This window comes from Pan troglodytes, chromosome 4 (assembly GCF_028858775.2).
Source record: "Pan troglodytes isolate AG18354 chromosome 4, NHGRI_mPanTro3-v2.0_pri, whole genome shotgun sequence".
Taxonomy (NCBI): Eukaryota; Metazoa; Chordata; class Mammalia; order Primates; family Hominidae; genus Pan; species Pan troglodytes.
Window position 1 is genome coordinate 132,461,655 of NC_072402.2, and position 17,429 is coordinate 132,479,083.

At 40.7% G+C, this 17,429-nt stretch overlaps 1 protein-coding gene and 1 pseudogene across 4 annotated transcripts in view; both read left to right on the top strand.

Annotated features, from left to right (window-relative positions):
- Window positions 1-15,577, top strand: part of SEC24A (SEC24 homolog A, COPII coat complex component) — an 80,122-nt gene extending 64,545 nt beyond the window's left edge. For 3 of the 4 annotated variants that reach the window (XM_527165.7, XM_009449678.5, XM_009449679.5), the window contains 5 exons: window positions 2,684-2,821; window positions 5,738-5,842; window positions 8,660-8,752; window positions 11,230-11,333; window positions 12,644-15,577. In XM_527165.7, coding sequence (XP_527165.2) covers window positions 2,684-2,821; window positions 5,738-5,842; window positions 8,660-8,752; window positions 11,230-11,333; window positions 12,644-12,758 — 555 coding nt within the window. In that variant the 3' untranslated portion in view covers window positions 12,759-15,577. The remainder of the gene's footprint in view (window positions 1-2,683; window positions 2,822-5,737; window positions 5,843-8,659; window positions 8,753-11,229; window positions 11,334-12,643) is intronic. The other variant, XR_010157009.1, reaches the window with a different exon arrangement.
- Window positions 3,145-3,244, top strand: LOC112209269 (U6 spliceosomal RNA; annotated as a pseudogene).
- Window positions 15,578-17,429: the final 1,852 nt, after the last annotated feature.

A 17,429-nucleotide genomic window follows, 5' to 3' on the forward strand; every position in this document is an offset into this window, starting at 1 on the left:
TGTCTCAGCCTCCAGAGTAGCTGGGATTACAGGCACCCGCCACCATGCCCAGCTAATTTTTTGTATTTTTAGTAGAGACAGGGTTTCACTATGTTGGCCATTCTGGTCTCGAACTCCTGACCTTGTGATCCGTCCTCCATGGCCTCCCAAAGTACTGGGATTACAGACATGAGCCACCGTGCCCGGTCTCTAGTTCTCACTTCTTTAACTCAAATTATTTATTTCTATTTCTGAATATAAGTACACAGATTACATAAATATTTAATTTTTTTCTTTTTTTTTTTGAGACTAGTCTGGCTCTTGTTGCCCAGGCTGGAGTGCAGTGGCACAATCTTGGCTCACTGCAACCTCCGCCTCCCGGGTTCAAGTGATTCTTCTGCCTCAGCCTCCCAAGTAGCTGGGATTACAGGTGTGTGCCACCATGCCTGGCTAATTTTTTGTATTTTTAGTAGAGACGGGGTTTCACCGTGTTAACCAGGATGGCCTCAATTTCCTGACCTTGTGATCCGCCCACCTCAGCCTCCCAAATTGTTGGGATTACAGCCATGAGCCACCGTGCCTGGAAATATTTAAATTTTTTTTTTTTTTTTTTTTTTTTTTGAGACAGAGTCTCGCTCTGTCGCCCAGGCTGGAGTGCAGTGGCGCAGTCTCGGCTCACTGCAAGCTCCGCCTCCCGGGTTCACGCCATTCTCCTGCCTCAGCCTCCCGAATAGCTGGGACTACAGGCGCCCACCACGATGCCCGGCTAATTTTTTGTATTTTTAGTAGAGACGGGGTTTCACCGTGTTAGCCAGGATGGTCTCGATCTCCTGACCTTGTGATCCACCCGCCTCGGCCTCCCAAAGTGCTGGGATTATGGGCGTGAGCCACCGCGCCCTGCCGAAATATTTAAATTTTGACGTTTAAAAATCTGAGCTCTTCTTTCTTCTTCAGGCCTTTCTTGAAATACTTTTTTCTAAAGCCTACATTCTCTGATCTTCCCGATTTAATATGCAGTACCCCAATCCCACCCCATCCCTCACCATCCTGACACCCCTAATCACTCTTACCTCCTGTATTTTTCCTATAGCATTTATCACTGACATACCACATATTTTGCTTATTTTTATTCTTCCCTTAATAGGATGTAAGCTCCATGAGGACAAGGATTTTTATCTTTTTCATTCATTTTTTTGTCCTAGCAGTTAGAACAGTTCATAGTATATAATAGACACTCAGGAAATATTTTTTGAATGAATAGATGGAACTTTCCTTCTTCCATTAAAATCTTAAGAGCTTTTATTATCTTCCTTTAATATAGTCAGTGTACTTGTTTTAATACGTAATTTCATTATTCTTTTCTCTCTGCCTGTTTTACTCCTTTCCATCAATTGGAATACTTAAAACCTTACCCATAACTGGCTGGGTGCGGTGGCTCACGCCTGTAATCCCAGCACTTTGGGAGGCCGAGGCGGGCGGATCATGAGGTCAGGAGTTCAAGACCAGCCTGACCAACATGCTGAAACCCGGTCTCTACTAAAAATACAAAAAAAAAAAAAAAATTAGCCGGGTGTGGTGGCGCGCACCTGTAATCCCACCTACTGAGGAGGCTGAGGCAGGAGAATTGCTTGAACCTGGGAGGCAGAGGTTGCAGTGAGCAGAGATTGAACCACTACACTCCAGCCTTGGCGACAGAGGGAGGCTCCGTCACAAAAAAAAAAAAAAAAAAAAACCTTACCCATAACTTTTTTCTTCTCCATTTTTATCTGTGTAAAGAAAATAATAACAGTTAAATATCATAGTTACTTATTAACTCATTTTACTAAGAAGCTTTCCTCATTTGTAGTAGTATTATTTTTTCTTGTTTATTAGTATTCTTTGTTACATTGTTTGTATGGTGGGAGAATCAGTGACAGCTGCCATTAGTCATCACCCAGCACTCATGGGCCACTTAGTGCAGTATTCTAAGTGCACTACCCCCCAGCCACATACCGGTACCAGTGGGTGGCCTGTTAGGAACTGAGCCACACAGCAGGAGGTGACCAGTGGGCGAGGGAGCATTACTGCCTGAGCTCTGCCTCCTGTCAGATAAGTGGCAGCATCAGATTCTCATAGGAGCGCCAACCATATTGTGAACTGCGCATGCGAGAGATCTAGGTTGCATACTCCTTATGAGAATCTAATGTCTGATGATATGAGGTGGAACAGTTTCATCCCAAAATCATCCTCCACCGTGTCCCCACCAGTCTGTGGAAAAATTATCTTCTGCGAAACCAGTCCCTGGTACGAAGAAGGACCACTGACGTAATGGATATCTTTTTGGTCCTTCATGTATGCCTTTACTTTGTCATCTGCAATATAATTTCATCCTTCCTATGGTGTTGCTTGGATTGTTACATCATTATCACTATCATTATATGGTAGATAGAGTGTTTAGATCTGTTTTATCAACTAGGAAACAGACACCATGGAGATCAGATAACTTTGCCATGGTCTGTTAGTTAATTTCAAAAGACTTTTAGGTGGGGCTATAGCTACAGTTTAATAGATGTGTGTGACTTCTTAAAAAAGATACTTTTAAAAAATTAACAGTAAATTTGTGAATTTTCTCTGAAAATATTCTTTTGACAACTGGCATTTTTAAAGTTCTGGATGTATTTTTAAAATATATTCTTTTGTGGGGAATGGGGGTTTTCTGTTACAGAAATCATTCCAGACTGGGACAAATGCACGTCTAGATGAACGCATTTTTGCTATGTGTCAAGTGAAAAACCAGCCCTTGGTTTACCTTATGCTCACAACTCATCCCAGTTTGTATAGAGTTGACAATCTCTCAGATGAGGTAAGATGGATTGCTTTTTTGTGGCTTTTACTTGAAGATTAGTAAGCCTAATCATAGTCCAGTACAGAAATGAGGAAGGGTTTGTTTATTATTTAAGGCTTTAGCTTTTATTTTATTTATTTATTTTTTTTTGCTAAGTCTGAGTAAATAAATTTTAGTATAGGGAAGCTCTTAAAAATAGTGCCTTTAAGTTTCCTAAAATACCATCTGTAGAGCAGATCTAAGAAATGGAAAGATTGTCAAATTGACCAGAGCAACTTACTAATTTATTCAAACAAATCGATCTTCTAACAACTGACATTTTAAAAGTTCTGGGTGCATTTTTGCTCACTTCAGCAGCAAATATACTAAAATTGGAATGATACAGAGAAGATTAGCATGCCCCTTGTACAAGGATGACACACAAATTCGTGAAGCATTTTTAGGAACAGAAAACCGAACACTGCATGTTCTCACTCATAAGTGGGAGTTGAACAATGAGAACACATGGGCACAGGGAGGGAAATATCACACACTGGGGCCTGTCAGGGGGTGGGGACAAGGAGACGGAGATCATTAGCACAAATACCTAATGCATGTGGGGCTTAAAACCCAGATGACAGGTTGATGGGTGCAGCAAAACACCATGGCACATGTATGCCTATATATCAAACCTGCACGTTCTGCACATGTGTCCCAGAACTTAAAGTATTAAAAAAAAAAAAAAAAAAGTTCTGGGTGTATTTTTAAAATATATTTTTTCTGGGGAATGGGGGTTTTTTGTTACAGAAATCATTCCAGAATGGAACAAGTGCACGTCTAGATCTGAGAGTGAAATTACATCTGAACACCCAGTTCAATGTAACAGTGTCCTTGAATTAAAGAAAAAATACTTCTCTAAGTTGTAACATTGTTTTCCTTTGGTAGAAATTTACCAGAATTAAAGTCACAAGAATGAAAATGTCAAATCATAATCTTTCTAAAATTGTTATCAAGTTAAGATATATATTTTGGAAGTGATGTTTTGGTTAAAAACTTTTCAGGCCAGGTATGGTGGCTCACACCTGTAATCCCAGCACTTTGGGAGGCTGAGGCGGGTGGATCAGGAGGTCCAGAGTTCAAGACTAGCCTGGCCAAGATGGTGATACCCTGCCTCTAATAAAAATACGAAAAACAAAAAAATTAGCCAGCTCTGGTGGCGGGTGCCTGTAATCCCAGCTACTCGGGAGGCTGAGGCAGAGAATTGCTTGAACCCGGGAGGCGGAGGTTGCAGTGAGCCAAGATTATGCCACTACACTCCAGCCTGGGTGACAAAGCGAGACTTTGTCTAAAAAAAAAAAAAAAAAAAAAAAACCTTTGAAAATTTAAAGAATTTAATATGTGGGCCAGGCGCAGTGGCTCATGCCTGTAATCCAGCACTGTGGAGGCCAAGGCAAGTGGATCACCTGAGGTCAGGAGTTCGAGACCAGCCTGGCCAACATGGCGAAACCCCATCTCTACTAAAAATACAAAAATTAGCTGGGCGTGGTGATGCACGCCTGTAATCCTGGGTACTCGGGAGGCTGAGGCAGGAGAATCACTTGAACCCAGGAGGCAAAGGTCGCAGTGAGCTGAGATCATGCCATTGCACTCCAGCCTGAGTGACAATAGAGCAAGATTCCATCTCAAAAAAAAAAAAAAAAAAAGAATTTAAGATACTTTACATATGTAAAAGAAAATTGCCTATGAAATTTGAGGTAACTTTTTTACTTTTTTTTTTTTTTTTGAGACAGAGTTTTGCACTTCTTGCCCAGGCTGGAGTGCAATGGAGTGATCTCGGCTCACTGCAGCCTCCGCCTCCCAGGTTCAAAGAATTCTCCTGCCTCAGCCTCCCGAGTAGCTGGGATTACAGGCGTGCACCACCACATCTTGCTAATTTTGTATTTTTAGTAAAGACGGTGTTTCACCATGTTCTTAAGGCTGGTTTCAAATTCCTAACCTCAAGTGATCCACCCGCCTCAGCCTCCCAAAGTGCTGGAATTACAGGCGTGAGCCACTGTGGTGGCCTATTGCATTCTTTTTTGAAGCAAAGGTTAAGATCAGAAGTTAATGGCCAGGCACGGTAAATCACACCTGTAATCCCAGCACTTTGGGAGGCCGAGGCAGGTGGATCACCTGAAGTCAGGTGTTTGAGACCAGCCTGGCCAACATGGTGAAACCCCTTCTCTACTAAAAATACAAAAAAATTAGCCGGGCATGGTGGTGCATGCCTGTAATCCCAGCTACTCGGGAGGCTGAGGCAGGAGAATCACTTGAACCTGGGAGGCGGAGGTTGCGGTGAGCCAAGATGGTGCCATTGCACTCCAGCCTTGGCAACAAGAGTGAAACTCTGTCTCAAAAAAAAAAAAGAAAAAGAAAAAGGAAACAAGATCAGAAGTTAATTTGGCTTTATTGGGAGTCACAGTAGCTTAGTTAGATAAGTGATAACTATTTCGTCATCTTCTTTATATGTAAATATGAATAATTGGCCGGGTGCGGTAGCTCACGCCTGTAACAGCACTTTGGGAGGCCGAGGCGGGTGGATCAACTGAGGTTGGGAGTTCGTGACCAGCCTGACCAACATGGAGAAACTCCATCTCTACTAAAAATACAAAATTAGCTGGGTGTTGTGGTGCATGCCTGTAATCCCAGCTACTCGGGAGGCTGAGGCAGGAGAATCGCTTGAACCCAGGAGGTAGAGGTTGTGGTGAGCTGAGATTGTGCCATTACATTTCAGCTTGGGCAACAAGAGCGAAACTCCGTCTCAAATAAATAAATAAATAAATAAGAATAATTGTGATTTACCTAAGCAAGGCCCAGACTTGTAGAGGTAACATTCATTTAATTTTTTGTTGTTGTTTAACTGTGACTCCATATTTCCTATATTTAAAACCTTTACTCTTTTACTTAATTCCTCAGGGAGCACTCAACATCAGTGATAGAACCATACCTCAGCCCCCCATTCTTCAGCTTTCAGTGGAGAAGCTGAGCAGAGATGGAGCTTTCCTCATGGATGCAGGCTCTGTAAGTAATTTGACTTATCCTGACCCTCACTGCAAACTACTATACTGTTTTAATTTAGCATTTGGTTTCATTCCCTTTAATATCTCTCTTCCTGAACAGATTTCATATTTTAACCTATATACAGTCGTACACTGATTAATGATGTGTAAGTCATGGCTTATATGATGGTGATCCCATAAGATTTATAATGGAGCTGAAGAATTCGTATCATTTAGTATTTACTATGCTAATTTTTTTTATTATTGCTTTGGAATGTACTCCTACTTAATTTTTTAAAAAGTTAACCTTAGGCGGGTCCTTGAGGAGGTATTCTAAAAGATCTTATTATCATAGGAGATGACATCTCTATGCATGTTACTGCCCCTGGAGACCTTCTAATGAGACAAGATGTGGAGGTGGAAGACAGTGAGATTGATGATCTTGACGCTGTATAGGCCTGGGCTAATGTGTGTTTGTGTTTCAGTATTTAACAAAACAATTTAAAAAGTAAAAGATAAAAAATTTTAAAAATAGGGCTGGGCACGGTGGCTCATGCCTATAATCCCAGCACTTTGGGAGGCCGAGGCAGGTAGATCATTTGAGGTCAGGAGTTCAAGACCAGCCTGACCAACATGGTGAAAATCTCTACTAAAAATACAAAGAAATTAACCGAGCGTGGTGGGGCATGCCTGTAATCCTAACTACTTGGGAAGCCGAGGCAGGAGAATCGCTTGAACCCAGGAGGAAGAGGTTGCAGTGAGCCAAGATTGCACCACTGCACTCTAGCCTGGACAACAGAGCAAGACTGCCTCAAAAAAAAAAAAAATTTAAAATAGAAAAATGCTTATAGAATAATGATGTAAAGAATATTTTTGTACAACTGTACAATGTGTGTTTTAAGCTAAGTGTTATTACAAAAGAGTCAAAAAATTAAAATAATTTGGCCGGGCATGGTGGCTTATGCCTGTAATTGCAGCGCTTTAGGATGCCAAGGCAGGCGGATTGCTTGAGGTCAGGAATTCGAGACCAGCCGGGGCAACATGGTGAAACCCTGTCTCTACTCAAAATGCAAATATTAGCCAGACATAGTGGCTCCAGGCTGTAGTCCCAGCAACTCAGAAGGCTGAGGTGTGAGAATTATCTGAGCTGGGGAGGCTGAGGCTTCAGTAAGCTGAGATCACACCACTGCACTCCAGCCTGGGCAACAAACTGAGACCTAGTCTCAAAAAAAAAAAAAAAAAAAAAGAAGTTGGCTGGGCCCAGTAGCTCACATCTGTAATCCCAACCTTTTGGGAGGCCGAGGATGGCAGATTCCTTTAGCCCAGGAATTCGAGAACAGCCTGGGCAATATAGCAAAACCCTGTCTCTACTCAAAATACCAAATCCAGGCGTGGTCACGTGCACCTGTAATACCAGCTACTTGGGAGGCTGATGTGGGAAGATCACCTGAACCCAGGAGTTGAGGCTGCAGTGAGCTGAGATCATACCACTGCACTCCAGCCTGGGCAGCAGAACAAGGCCCTGTCTCAAAAACAAAATTAAGAGACTGGGCGCAGTAGCCCACACCTGTAATCCCAGCACTTAGAGATGCCAAGGCGGGCGGATCACCTTAGGTCGGGAGTTCAAGACCAGCCTGACCAACGTGGAGAAACCACCTCTCTCCTAAAAATACAAAATTAGCCAGACGTGGTGGCACATGCCTGTAATCCCAGCTACTTGGGAGGCTGAGGCAGGAGAATCACTTGAACCTGGGAGGTGGAGGTTGTGGTGAGCCAAGATCGTGCCATTGCACTCCAGCCTGGGCAACAAGAGCAAAACTACGTCTCAAAAAAAAAAAATTAAAAGAAGTTTATAAAGTTATAGTAAACTAAGATTAATTATTGAAGAAAGAAATTTTTTATATATATCTAGTGTAGCCTAAATGTACAGTGTTTGTAAAGTTTATAGCAGTGTCCAGTAATGTCCTAGGCCTTTACATTCACTCATCACTCACTGACTCACCCAGAGCAACTTTCAGTCTTGTGCACTCCATTCGTGGTTAAGTGCCCTATACAGGTGTACTGTTTATCCCTTCTGCCATATTTTTACTATACCTTTCCTATGTTTAGATACACAAATACTTAGCATTGTGTTACAGTTGCCTACAGTATTCAGTACAGTAACATGCTATAGACGTTTGTAGCCTAGGTACAGTAGGCTATACCATTAAGGCTTGTGTAAATCCACTCTATGATGTTCACACAGAGAAATCACTTAACAACACGTTTCTCAGCATGTATCCACATTGTTCAGTGGATTCATGGCAGTACATTTGTCTGCCACCTTTCCCCTCCCTATCCTCCTTGTTTCATGCCAAGCATAAAATGTCTCATCAGGTAAATACTAATTATTATTAATTCAGTTAAAGGCTGTACAATCTCACTAAATATACTTACCTTTTTGACCTTTTAAAATATACTCAAGCTGGGTGTGGTGGCTCACACCTGTAATCCCGGCACTTTGGGAGGCTGAGGCAGGCAGATCTCTTGAGGTCAGGAGTTCAAGACTAGCCTGGCCAATATGGTGAAACCCCATCTCTACTAAAAATACAAAAATTAGTTGGGCATGGTGGCACACGCCTGTAGTCCCAGCTACTCTGGAGGCTGAGGTGGGAAATCGCTTGAACCCAGGAGGCGGAGGTTGCAGTGAGCCGAGATTACACCACTGCACTCCAGCCTGGGTGACAGAGTGAGACCCTATCTCACAAATATATATATAAAATAAAAATAAAATGTACTCACTCAACAGACTCACCTTTATGTATGCTGCATCTCAAAATAATTTTATTCCTGTCCCTAGGTACTGATGCTTTGGGTTGGAAAAAATTGTACACAGAATTTTCTCAGCCAAGTTCTAGGAGTTCAAAACTATGCATCAATTCCACAGCCTATGGTAAGACTCTTTTATTATAGTGATTATAAAGGGCATTTCAAAGTTGGCAAAAACATGAATATCCCCTATTTTGATATCAGAAAATAATAACAAAATCATACCAAAAATTTTTATTGATGGGTTTTCATGTTGATGGATTCTATGACTCCACTCATAGAATCATTAGGGAATTTATATATTTAAAAGGCAGATATGCCAGCCGCAGCGGCTCACACTGTAATCCCAGCACTTTGGGAGGCCAAGGCGGGCTGATCACGAGGTCAAGAGATCGAGACCATCCTGGCCAACATGGTGAAACCCCTTCTCTACTAAAAATACAAAAATTAGTTGGGCGTGGTGGCGCACACCTGTAGTCCCAGCTACTCAGGAGATTGAGGCAGGAGAATCGCTTGAACCCAGGAGGTGGACATTGCAGTGAGCCAAGATTGTACCACTGCACTCCAGCCTGGCAACAGAGTGAGACTCCATCTCAAAAAAAAAAAAAAAAAAAAAGATAGATATGCCAGGCATGGTGGCTCACACTGGTAGTCCCAGCACCTTGGGAGGCTGAGGTGGGAGGATCACTTGAGCCCTGGAGTTTGAGACCACCCTAAGCAACATAGTGAGACCCCATAACTACAGAACATTTTTAAAATAGCTGGGCATGGTGGCACACAACTGTGGTCTTAGCTACTTACGAGGCTGAAATGGGAGGAGTGCTAGGACCTGGGAGGTTGAGGCTGAAGTGAGCAGTGATTGTGCTGCTGCACTCCCGCCTGGGCAACAGAGCAAGAACCTGTCTCAAAAAATAAATAAATAAAAGACTGCTGTGTCAGGATTATAGCTAGGATAAGCACTGGCTTTCAGGCCTTAAACAGAACTACTGGGCTGGATGACTAAGCGTTTTAAGTAATGAGTAAGAAATTGTTATATTTTTAATAATAACTGAACGAATCAATTAATTCTTGACGTCATGCTAAAATGAAGGGAAGAACTAAGAGGTTTTTTTAGATGAGGGCTTAGAAACTATGCCCAAGGGGTACCTGCTACTTGTTTTTGTAAATAAGGTTTTATTGGAACATCCATGCCTGTTCACTTATGTATTGTTTATGGCTACTTTGGTGTAACAATGGCAAGGTTGCCCATGTGTGGTGGCTCACACCTGTAATCTCAGTGCTTTGGGAGGCTGAGGCTGGCGAATCACCTGAGGTCGGGAGTTCAAAACCAGCCTGGCCAACATGGAGAAACCCCCGTCTCAAGGCGAGGTGGGCGAATGACCTGAGGTCAGGAGTTCGAGACCAGCCTGGCCAACATGGAGAAACCCCCATCTCTACTAAAAATACAAAATTAGCTGGGTGTGGTGGTGCACACCTGTAATCCCAACTACTCTCCCAGCTACTCTGGAGGCTGAGGCAGGAGAATCTCTGGCAGGCGAATCGCTTGAATCTGGGAGGCAGAGGTTGCAGTGAGCCAATATCACGCCATTGCACTCCAGCCTGGGCAACAAGAGCGAAACTCTGTCTCAAAAAATAAAAAACAATGGCAAAGTTAAGTAGTTGCAGCAGAGACCAAATGATCTGCAAGCCTAAAGTATTTACTATATGGGCCTTTAAGAAGTTTGCCTACTCCTGTTCTAGAATATTCGTAGAAAATTGTGTTCCCAAGTCAAGTTGCACTGGCATCACTGCAGGAATTCTTTAGGAAAGCAAAATCTCAGGACCACAACCCTGCCCCAGACCTCCTAAATCATTATCTGTAGTTCAAGAAGATGATCAGGTGATTCATATACATGTTAAAATTCAAGACCAGGCACGGTGGCTCACACCTGTTATCCCAGCACTTTGGGAGGCCGAGGTGGGCAGATTGCTTAAGCCCAGGAGTTCAAGACCAGCCTGAGCAACATGGTGAGATACTCGTCTCTACTAAAAATACAAAAATTACCTGGCAGGTGGCACACGCCTCTTATTCCAGCTACTTGGTGGGGCTGAGGTGAGAGAATCACTTGAGCCTCAGGAGGCAGTGGAGGTTACAGTGAGCCATGATCACACCAGTGCACTTCAGCCTGGGCAACAGAGCAAGACCTTGTCTCAAAAAATAAGTTAAATTTGAGAAGTAGACCGGGCACTGTGGCTCACTCCTGTAATCCCAGCACTTCGGGAGGCCGAGGCAGATGTATCGCCTGAGGCCAGGAGTTCGAAATCAGCCTGGGCAACATGGCAAAACCCATCTCTACAAGAAATATAAAAATTAGCCAGGCATGGTGGCACGCACCTGTAGTCCCAACTATTCAGAAGGTTATGGTGGGAGGATCACCGGAGCCTGGAGGTTGAGACTGCAGTGAGCCATGATTATGCCACTGCACTCCAGCCTGTCAACAGAGGCCTTGTCTCAAAAAAGAAAAAAAATGTAATTAAAAAAATAAAAATTTGAAAAGTACCATAGACCATACATTAGATATGTAATTAAAGTAATTGGATATTGTTGGTTTTGGTTAACAGACAGACCTTCCAGAACTTGATACACCAGAATCTGCCAGAATAATAGCTTTCATCTCTTGGCTTAGAGAGCAGAGACCATTTTTCCCAATACTTTATGTAATAAGGTAAGTTGAATTTTCCATTTGCTAGTAGTAAAACAATTTGTTTGGCCTTGCCAGGACCTGACAAGAGTATAGCAAAAAAAAAGAAGAAAGAAAAAGAGTTCTTCTCAATAAATAGCAGTAAATCATGCCTTATATCCAATTATTGGAAATACAGAACTTTTTTCATTTTTAATTGACTAATAATAAGTGTATATATTTATGGGGTACACTGATTTATTGATACATGTATACATTGTGGAATGATCAAATTCGGCTAATTAACATATTCATCTTCTCAGCCAATTATTGTTTCCTTGTGGTGAGAACATTTAAAATCCATTATTTTGCCTATTTTAAAATATACAATACATCATTATTAACCCTAGTCATCATACTGTGTAATAGATCACCAGAATCTATTCATCCTAACTGAAATTTTGTACCCTTTGACTAACATTTCTTCTTTCCTTCTCCATAGCCACTTCCTGCCTCCTAGCCTCTAATAACCATAATTCTACTTTCTACTTATATGAGTTCAACTTTTTTAGGTTCCACACATAAGTAAGATCGTGTGGTGTTTGTCTCTCTGTGCCTGGTTTATTTCACTCAGCATAATGTCACAAATGACAGAATTTCCTGTTTTTTAAAGGCTGAAGTCGCCGGGCGCGGTGGCTCATGCCTGTAATCCCAGCACTTTGAGAGGTTGAGGCGGGCAGATCACCTGAGGTTGGGAGTTCGAGACCAGCCTGACCAACATGGAGAAACCCCGTCTCTACTAAAAATACAAAATTAGCCTGGCATGGTGGCACATGCCTGTAATCCCAGCTACTCGGGAGGCTGAGGCAGGAGAATAGCTTGAACCCAGGAGGTGGAGGTTGTGGTGAGCCAGGATCGTGCCATTGCACTCCAGCCTGGGCAACAAGAGTAAAACTCCATCTCCAAAAAAAAAAAAAAGGCTCAGTAGAATTCCATTGTATATATATACCACATTTGAAAAATCCATTCAGTTATTTCCATATCGTGGCTATTGTGATTAATGCTGCAGTGATCATGGAAGTGCAGACATCTCTTTGATATACTGATTTCAATTCCTTTGGATATATATTCAGAAATGGAATTTCTGGATCAACTATTTCTCTTAATTCCACCATAAGCTTTTCCCTTAAACAACTTGAAATTTACATAATCAACCAAGTATTCTCAGAGAAAGCCTCTAGAAGTAACTGTTTATGTAGTAAATGTTATTATGGTTATGAGGAAATCAAAAGCCTTCTGACAAGTCTATTTTACTGCTACATTTTATCTAAATTTTTTTGCCTTTTATTCCTAAGGGATGAGAGTCCAATGAAAGCAAACTTCCTTCAAAACATGATAGAAGACAGAACAGAATCTGCATTATCATATTATGAATTCCTGTTGCATATACAGCAACAAGTGAATAAATGAATGAATGAAGAAATTTGACTTATTTCTAAGGAATGTCACGATAGTGCAGAATACCTGGAAATGTGTAATACCTTCTTTTTCTATTATGTTTGTGGACTAATGTGATGATTGAGATGTTCTCACTGTGATTTCAACAACCTATAGCAAATAAAAGACCACAGCAGAGAATCAAACATGCAACTCTGAAATACTGTATTTTTCAAATCAGAATATAGCTACATATGATTGGATACTTTTTTCTTGCCAATTATGTTTGAGTTGTTATGGATTAAAATAAGAATATTGCAGAGGCAAAGTACATTTTGTAAAATAAAGATTTCTGTGTTCTACATGTATATTTCTCATTTTTAATTTTTCTGAATCTTTGGCTGCTACATTTAAAACCTCACAAACCTAAGTGTTGCAGGGAAGTTACAAATTGATTGGTAGTGATGTTTTTAAAATAAAAACAATGGAAAGTAAATATAATGTAGGAAAACTAGAATTCATTCCCCACACGTGTCTTTTTTTTTTTTCTTTGTTAAGGAAGGGAAAGGATCATGTTGACTAAAACTAGAGTAAACTAATTCTAGTATAGCTTGAGAAAAATATGAAGAAACACATTCAAGCTTTAAAATCTGTCAGTATTCTTTATACTTGAAGAACAAAGTCACTTTGATTTGAAGTGAGAACTATCATTAGGTGGTTTTCTGATTTCCTGATGAAGAGTTGGACATACTGTCTTAATCTATAGTGAAAAGAATTTGAGCTGTCTTCATAAACACTGGGACTAGCAATGATAATAGGGAGATAAGAAACTTTAATTATCTTGATCCTTTAAGTGGATTTTATTTGGTGCATTTCTGCTCTGGGTATATAATAAAAGTGGGGGGTTTTGGTGAAATGAGTGAAGAAATGAAAGGTTTCTAAAGTGCTATCCAAATACATCAGTAACATTTTTCTAAGGAGTTTAATTGTTAAATTGGAAGTCATTCATAAGAAATATTTATGCTTGAATATGAAAATCTATTAAAGCATAAATGCTGCTGTTTGATTTGGTGGATATTAAGATTATACACATCCAACATATTAAAGTTATGAAAGAAACTTGATTTCTGAAAATCCTTAAGAGACTGCTTTCTTGATTCAGCTAGAGAAATATTATAGTCAAAACTATTGAGTGAATTTTGTTTACAAATAGGTAAATTATACATTTGTATATTTAAAGTGCTGTGACATAGTATCTTTAAGAGTTTGGCTCAGTTTTCACAGATTCATTTTGTCTTAAGAATTTCTTAAATATGTTCATGTATAATACTTGATCAAAATATTTTTGGGTTTTTTGTTTTGTTTTAATGGGTTAGAAAATGTTTACAATCTTGGTCTTATATGATCACCAATGGAATAGTAACTTCCAGGTTTATATCAATATGAGCTGACTTTAACTGAGTTGTTTGGGATAGGGAAGAAGCAGTCCCTCTACAGTATACAACTACTGCTTGCCAGCTGGATCAAAATAATCATGTTTTATGAAAATATCTCCCTTAAGCAGTGTTAAGGTTGGTTTGCAGTGTGTAAGTGGCACATTGAACTGGAAGTTTTCTTGAAAGCTGCTTCATCTATTAAGAAGCAATTTTCAAGTTGTAGCGAATTATATTATCCCCTCTTTTAAAGAAACAGTCGTTATATGCTGATGTTTCTTAAAATAACTAAAATGTCCCTCTTAATGTGATTTTAAATGGAGTTATTTGTAGGTCCTTTCTTAGTAGTAAAGAATCTTCTAGAGGGAAACATTTGTGCTTTTAGGGATAATCTTCCTTGTGCCTCACTACATCCCTAAGTGGGTATGACTCTTGTTATTACCACATGCTTTATTAGTATATTTCACAAATTTACTTTTAAATATTATTTTAGATACGGTGTAACATGTGCAATTCAGAATAATTTTAAAACAGGTCATGAAAAACATAACTTGAGTTAGGATTCACAATATTTGTTCTCCGCATAATGAGAGAATGAATGAGCCTTTGGAGATACTGATATAAAGCAATTATTTTTTGCAATGTTGAATGTGTTTTTTAGTTTGATTCTTTTTTTTTCCCCCAATAGGGCACTACCTGCCATATCATCTTGTATTACTTTTTGATGTAAAGCAACTAATATTTACACTATGCCATATTTTTTTTAATCATAGTTGTAAATTATGAAAGATCCTTGAATTTTCTACAGATCTACAACTACTAATGTAACAGACAAGGGCAATCTTGGTATTTAAATCTGAGCATGGCAGTTCTACCATAAAAAGTACTCTATTTTTCTAATTTCTAGGATTTTTAAAATAACATTTCTGTAAGTCTGACATACTAATAGTCACTCAAGCAGTACCATTTATTTTAGTTGCATATATTTTCACTGTTTTTAATTTAATGTATTGAGTCTAATAGACTGTTTTGCAATAATTAGAATAAAGATTTATTTCTTCTAATCAAAGATGCACAACAGCTGTTATCTAGGGGACCACCAAATGTGATTTCAAAATTTTGTTAACTATTACAAATGTAATCCTTATATAGAAATTTTAATTTTGTAAAGTAGTGTATAATATTGTAATATTAAATTCTTGTTCTTAAATTCAAATATGTATTGATCTTCAATGTGCTGTGTTAAATCTTGCTTCTCTGAAAAGTTGGAGACAAGATTTGTCTTCCTTTTTACAGTTTGTAATTTTCACTGTTTTATTCCTGTTAAAAAAAAAAAAAGTCATTTGTAACCCATGCAAACCATTGTTTGATCTATGCTAACTTATCAACTTGGCTATTCAATAAAGTTAATTGAAAAGAGCTTATATATAGTGACTAGTTATTTAAAGTGATATGAGCCTGGTACGGTGGCCCACACCTGTAATCCCAGCAGTTTGGGAGGCCCAGGTGTAAGGATCACTTGAGGCCTGGAGTTGAAGACCTGTCTGGGCCAGATGGCGAAAACTTGTCTCTACAAAATAGTTTTTAAAAGTAGGCTGGGCAGGCTGGGCGTGGTGGCTCACGCCTGTAATCCTAGCACTTTGGGAGGCCAAGGCAGGTGGATCACCTGAGGTCAGGAGTTCGAGACCAGCCTGGCCAATATGGTGAAACCCCATTTCTACTAAAAGTACAAAAACTTAGCCAGGCATGGTGGCGCATGCCTGTAATCCCAGCTACTTGGGAGGCTGAGGCAGGAGAATCGCTTGAACCCTGGCCGAGGTTGCAGTGATCCCAGATCGTGCCATTGCACTCCAGCTTGGGGAACAAGAGCAAAACTCCATCTAAAAAAAAAAAAAAAAAAAAAGGCCAGGTGTGGTGGCTCATGCCTGTAATCCCAAAACTTTGGGAGGCCGAGGCGGGCAGATCACCTGAGGTCAGGAGTTTGAGACCACCCTGGCCAATATGGTGAAACCCCGTTTCTACTAAAAATACAAAAATTAGCTGGGCATGGTGGCGGGTGCCTGTAATCCCAGCTACTTGGGAAGCTGAGGCATGAGATTTGCTTGAACTCGAGAGGCGGAGGTTGCAGGGAGCTGAGATCGCGCCACTGTATTCCAGCCTGGGCAACAGAGCGAGACTCCATCTCAAAAAAAAAAGTGTAATCCCAGTAGAAAAAAGTGCTGTAATCCCAGCACTTTGGGAGGCCGAGGTGGGAGGATCACAAGGTCAGGAGTTTTGAGACCAGCCTGGCCGACATAGTGAAACCCTATCTCTACTAAAAATACAAAAAATTATCTGGGCGTGGTGATGGGCACCTGTAATCCCAGCTACTTGGGAGGCTGAGGCAGGAGAATCGTTTGAACCTGGGAAGCAGAGGTTGCAGTGAGCCGAGATCGCGCCACTGTACTCCAGCCTGGGTGACAGTGTGAGACTCAGTCACACACACACACACACAAAAGTGGCGGGGCATGGTGACTCACGCTTGTAGTCCCAGCTACTCAGGAGGCTGAGGCAGGGGGATCCCTTAACCCTAGGAGTGTGAAGCTGCAATGAACCATGATTGTGCCACTGCATTCCACCCAGGGCAAGAAAGCAAGACCCTGTCTCTTTAAGTAAAAAGTGACACAAACAACTTGCCAATTACTAAGTAGTGCTATGTTGTGCATCCAAATTATGTCAATGAAAAAATTATTGCTGAAGATGCTTTAAATAGCCTATGTAGATGTCTGGGAGGTCATAAACTGAATTCTTGATGCTTGCTTCTCAAGGATAGCTGGGTTTGAAATTCTATATCAAAGGTTATTTTTCCATTGATAATGTTAAGATATTACTCCATTGTCTTCTGTACCCTTGTGTCATAAAAAGATAACTGGCCAGGCGCGGTGGCTCATGCCTGTAATCCCAGCACTTTGGGAGGCTGAGGCAGGTGGACCACCTGAGGTTGGGAGTTCAAGACCAGCCTGACCAACATGGAGAAACCCCATCTCTACTAAAAATACAAAATTAGCCGGGCGTGGTGGCGCATGCCTGTAATTTTTGTATTTTTAATAGAGACAGAGTTTCACCATGTTGACGAGGCTGGTCTCGAGCTCCTAGCCTCAAGTGATCCACCTGTCTTGGCTTTTATCCTTAATGTTCTATAGTTTTATCACTGTTGGTTTGTTGTTGTTGTTGTTGTTTATTTTTTTGAGAGAGTTTCACTCTTGTTGCCCAGGCTGGAGTGCAATGGCAT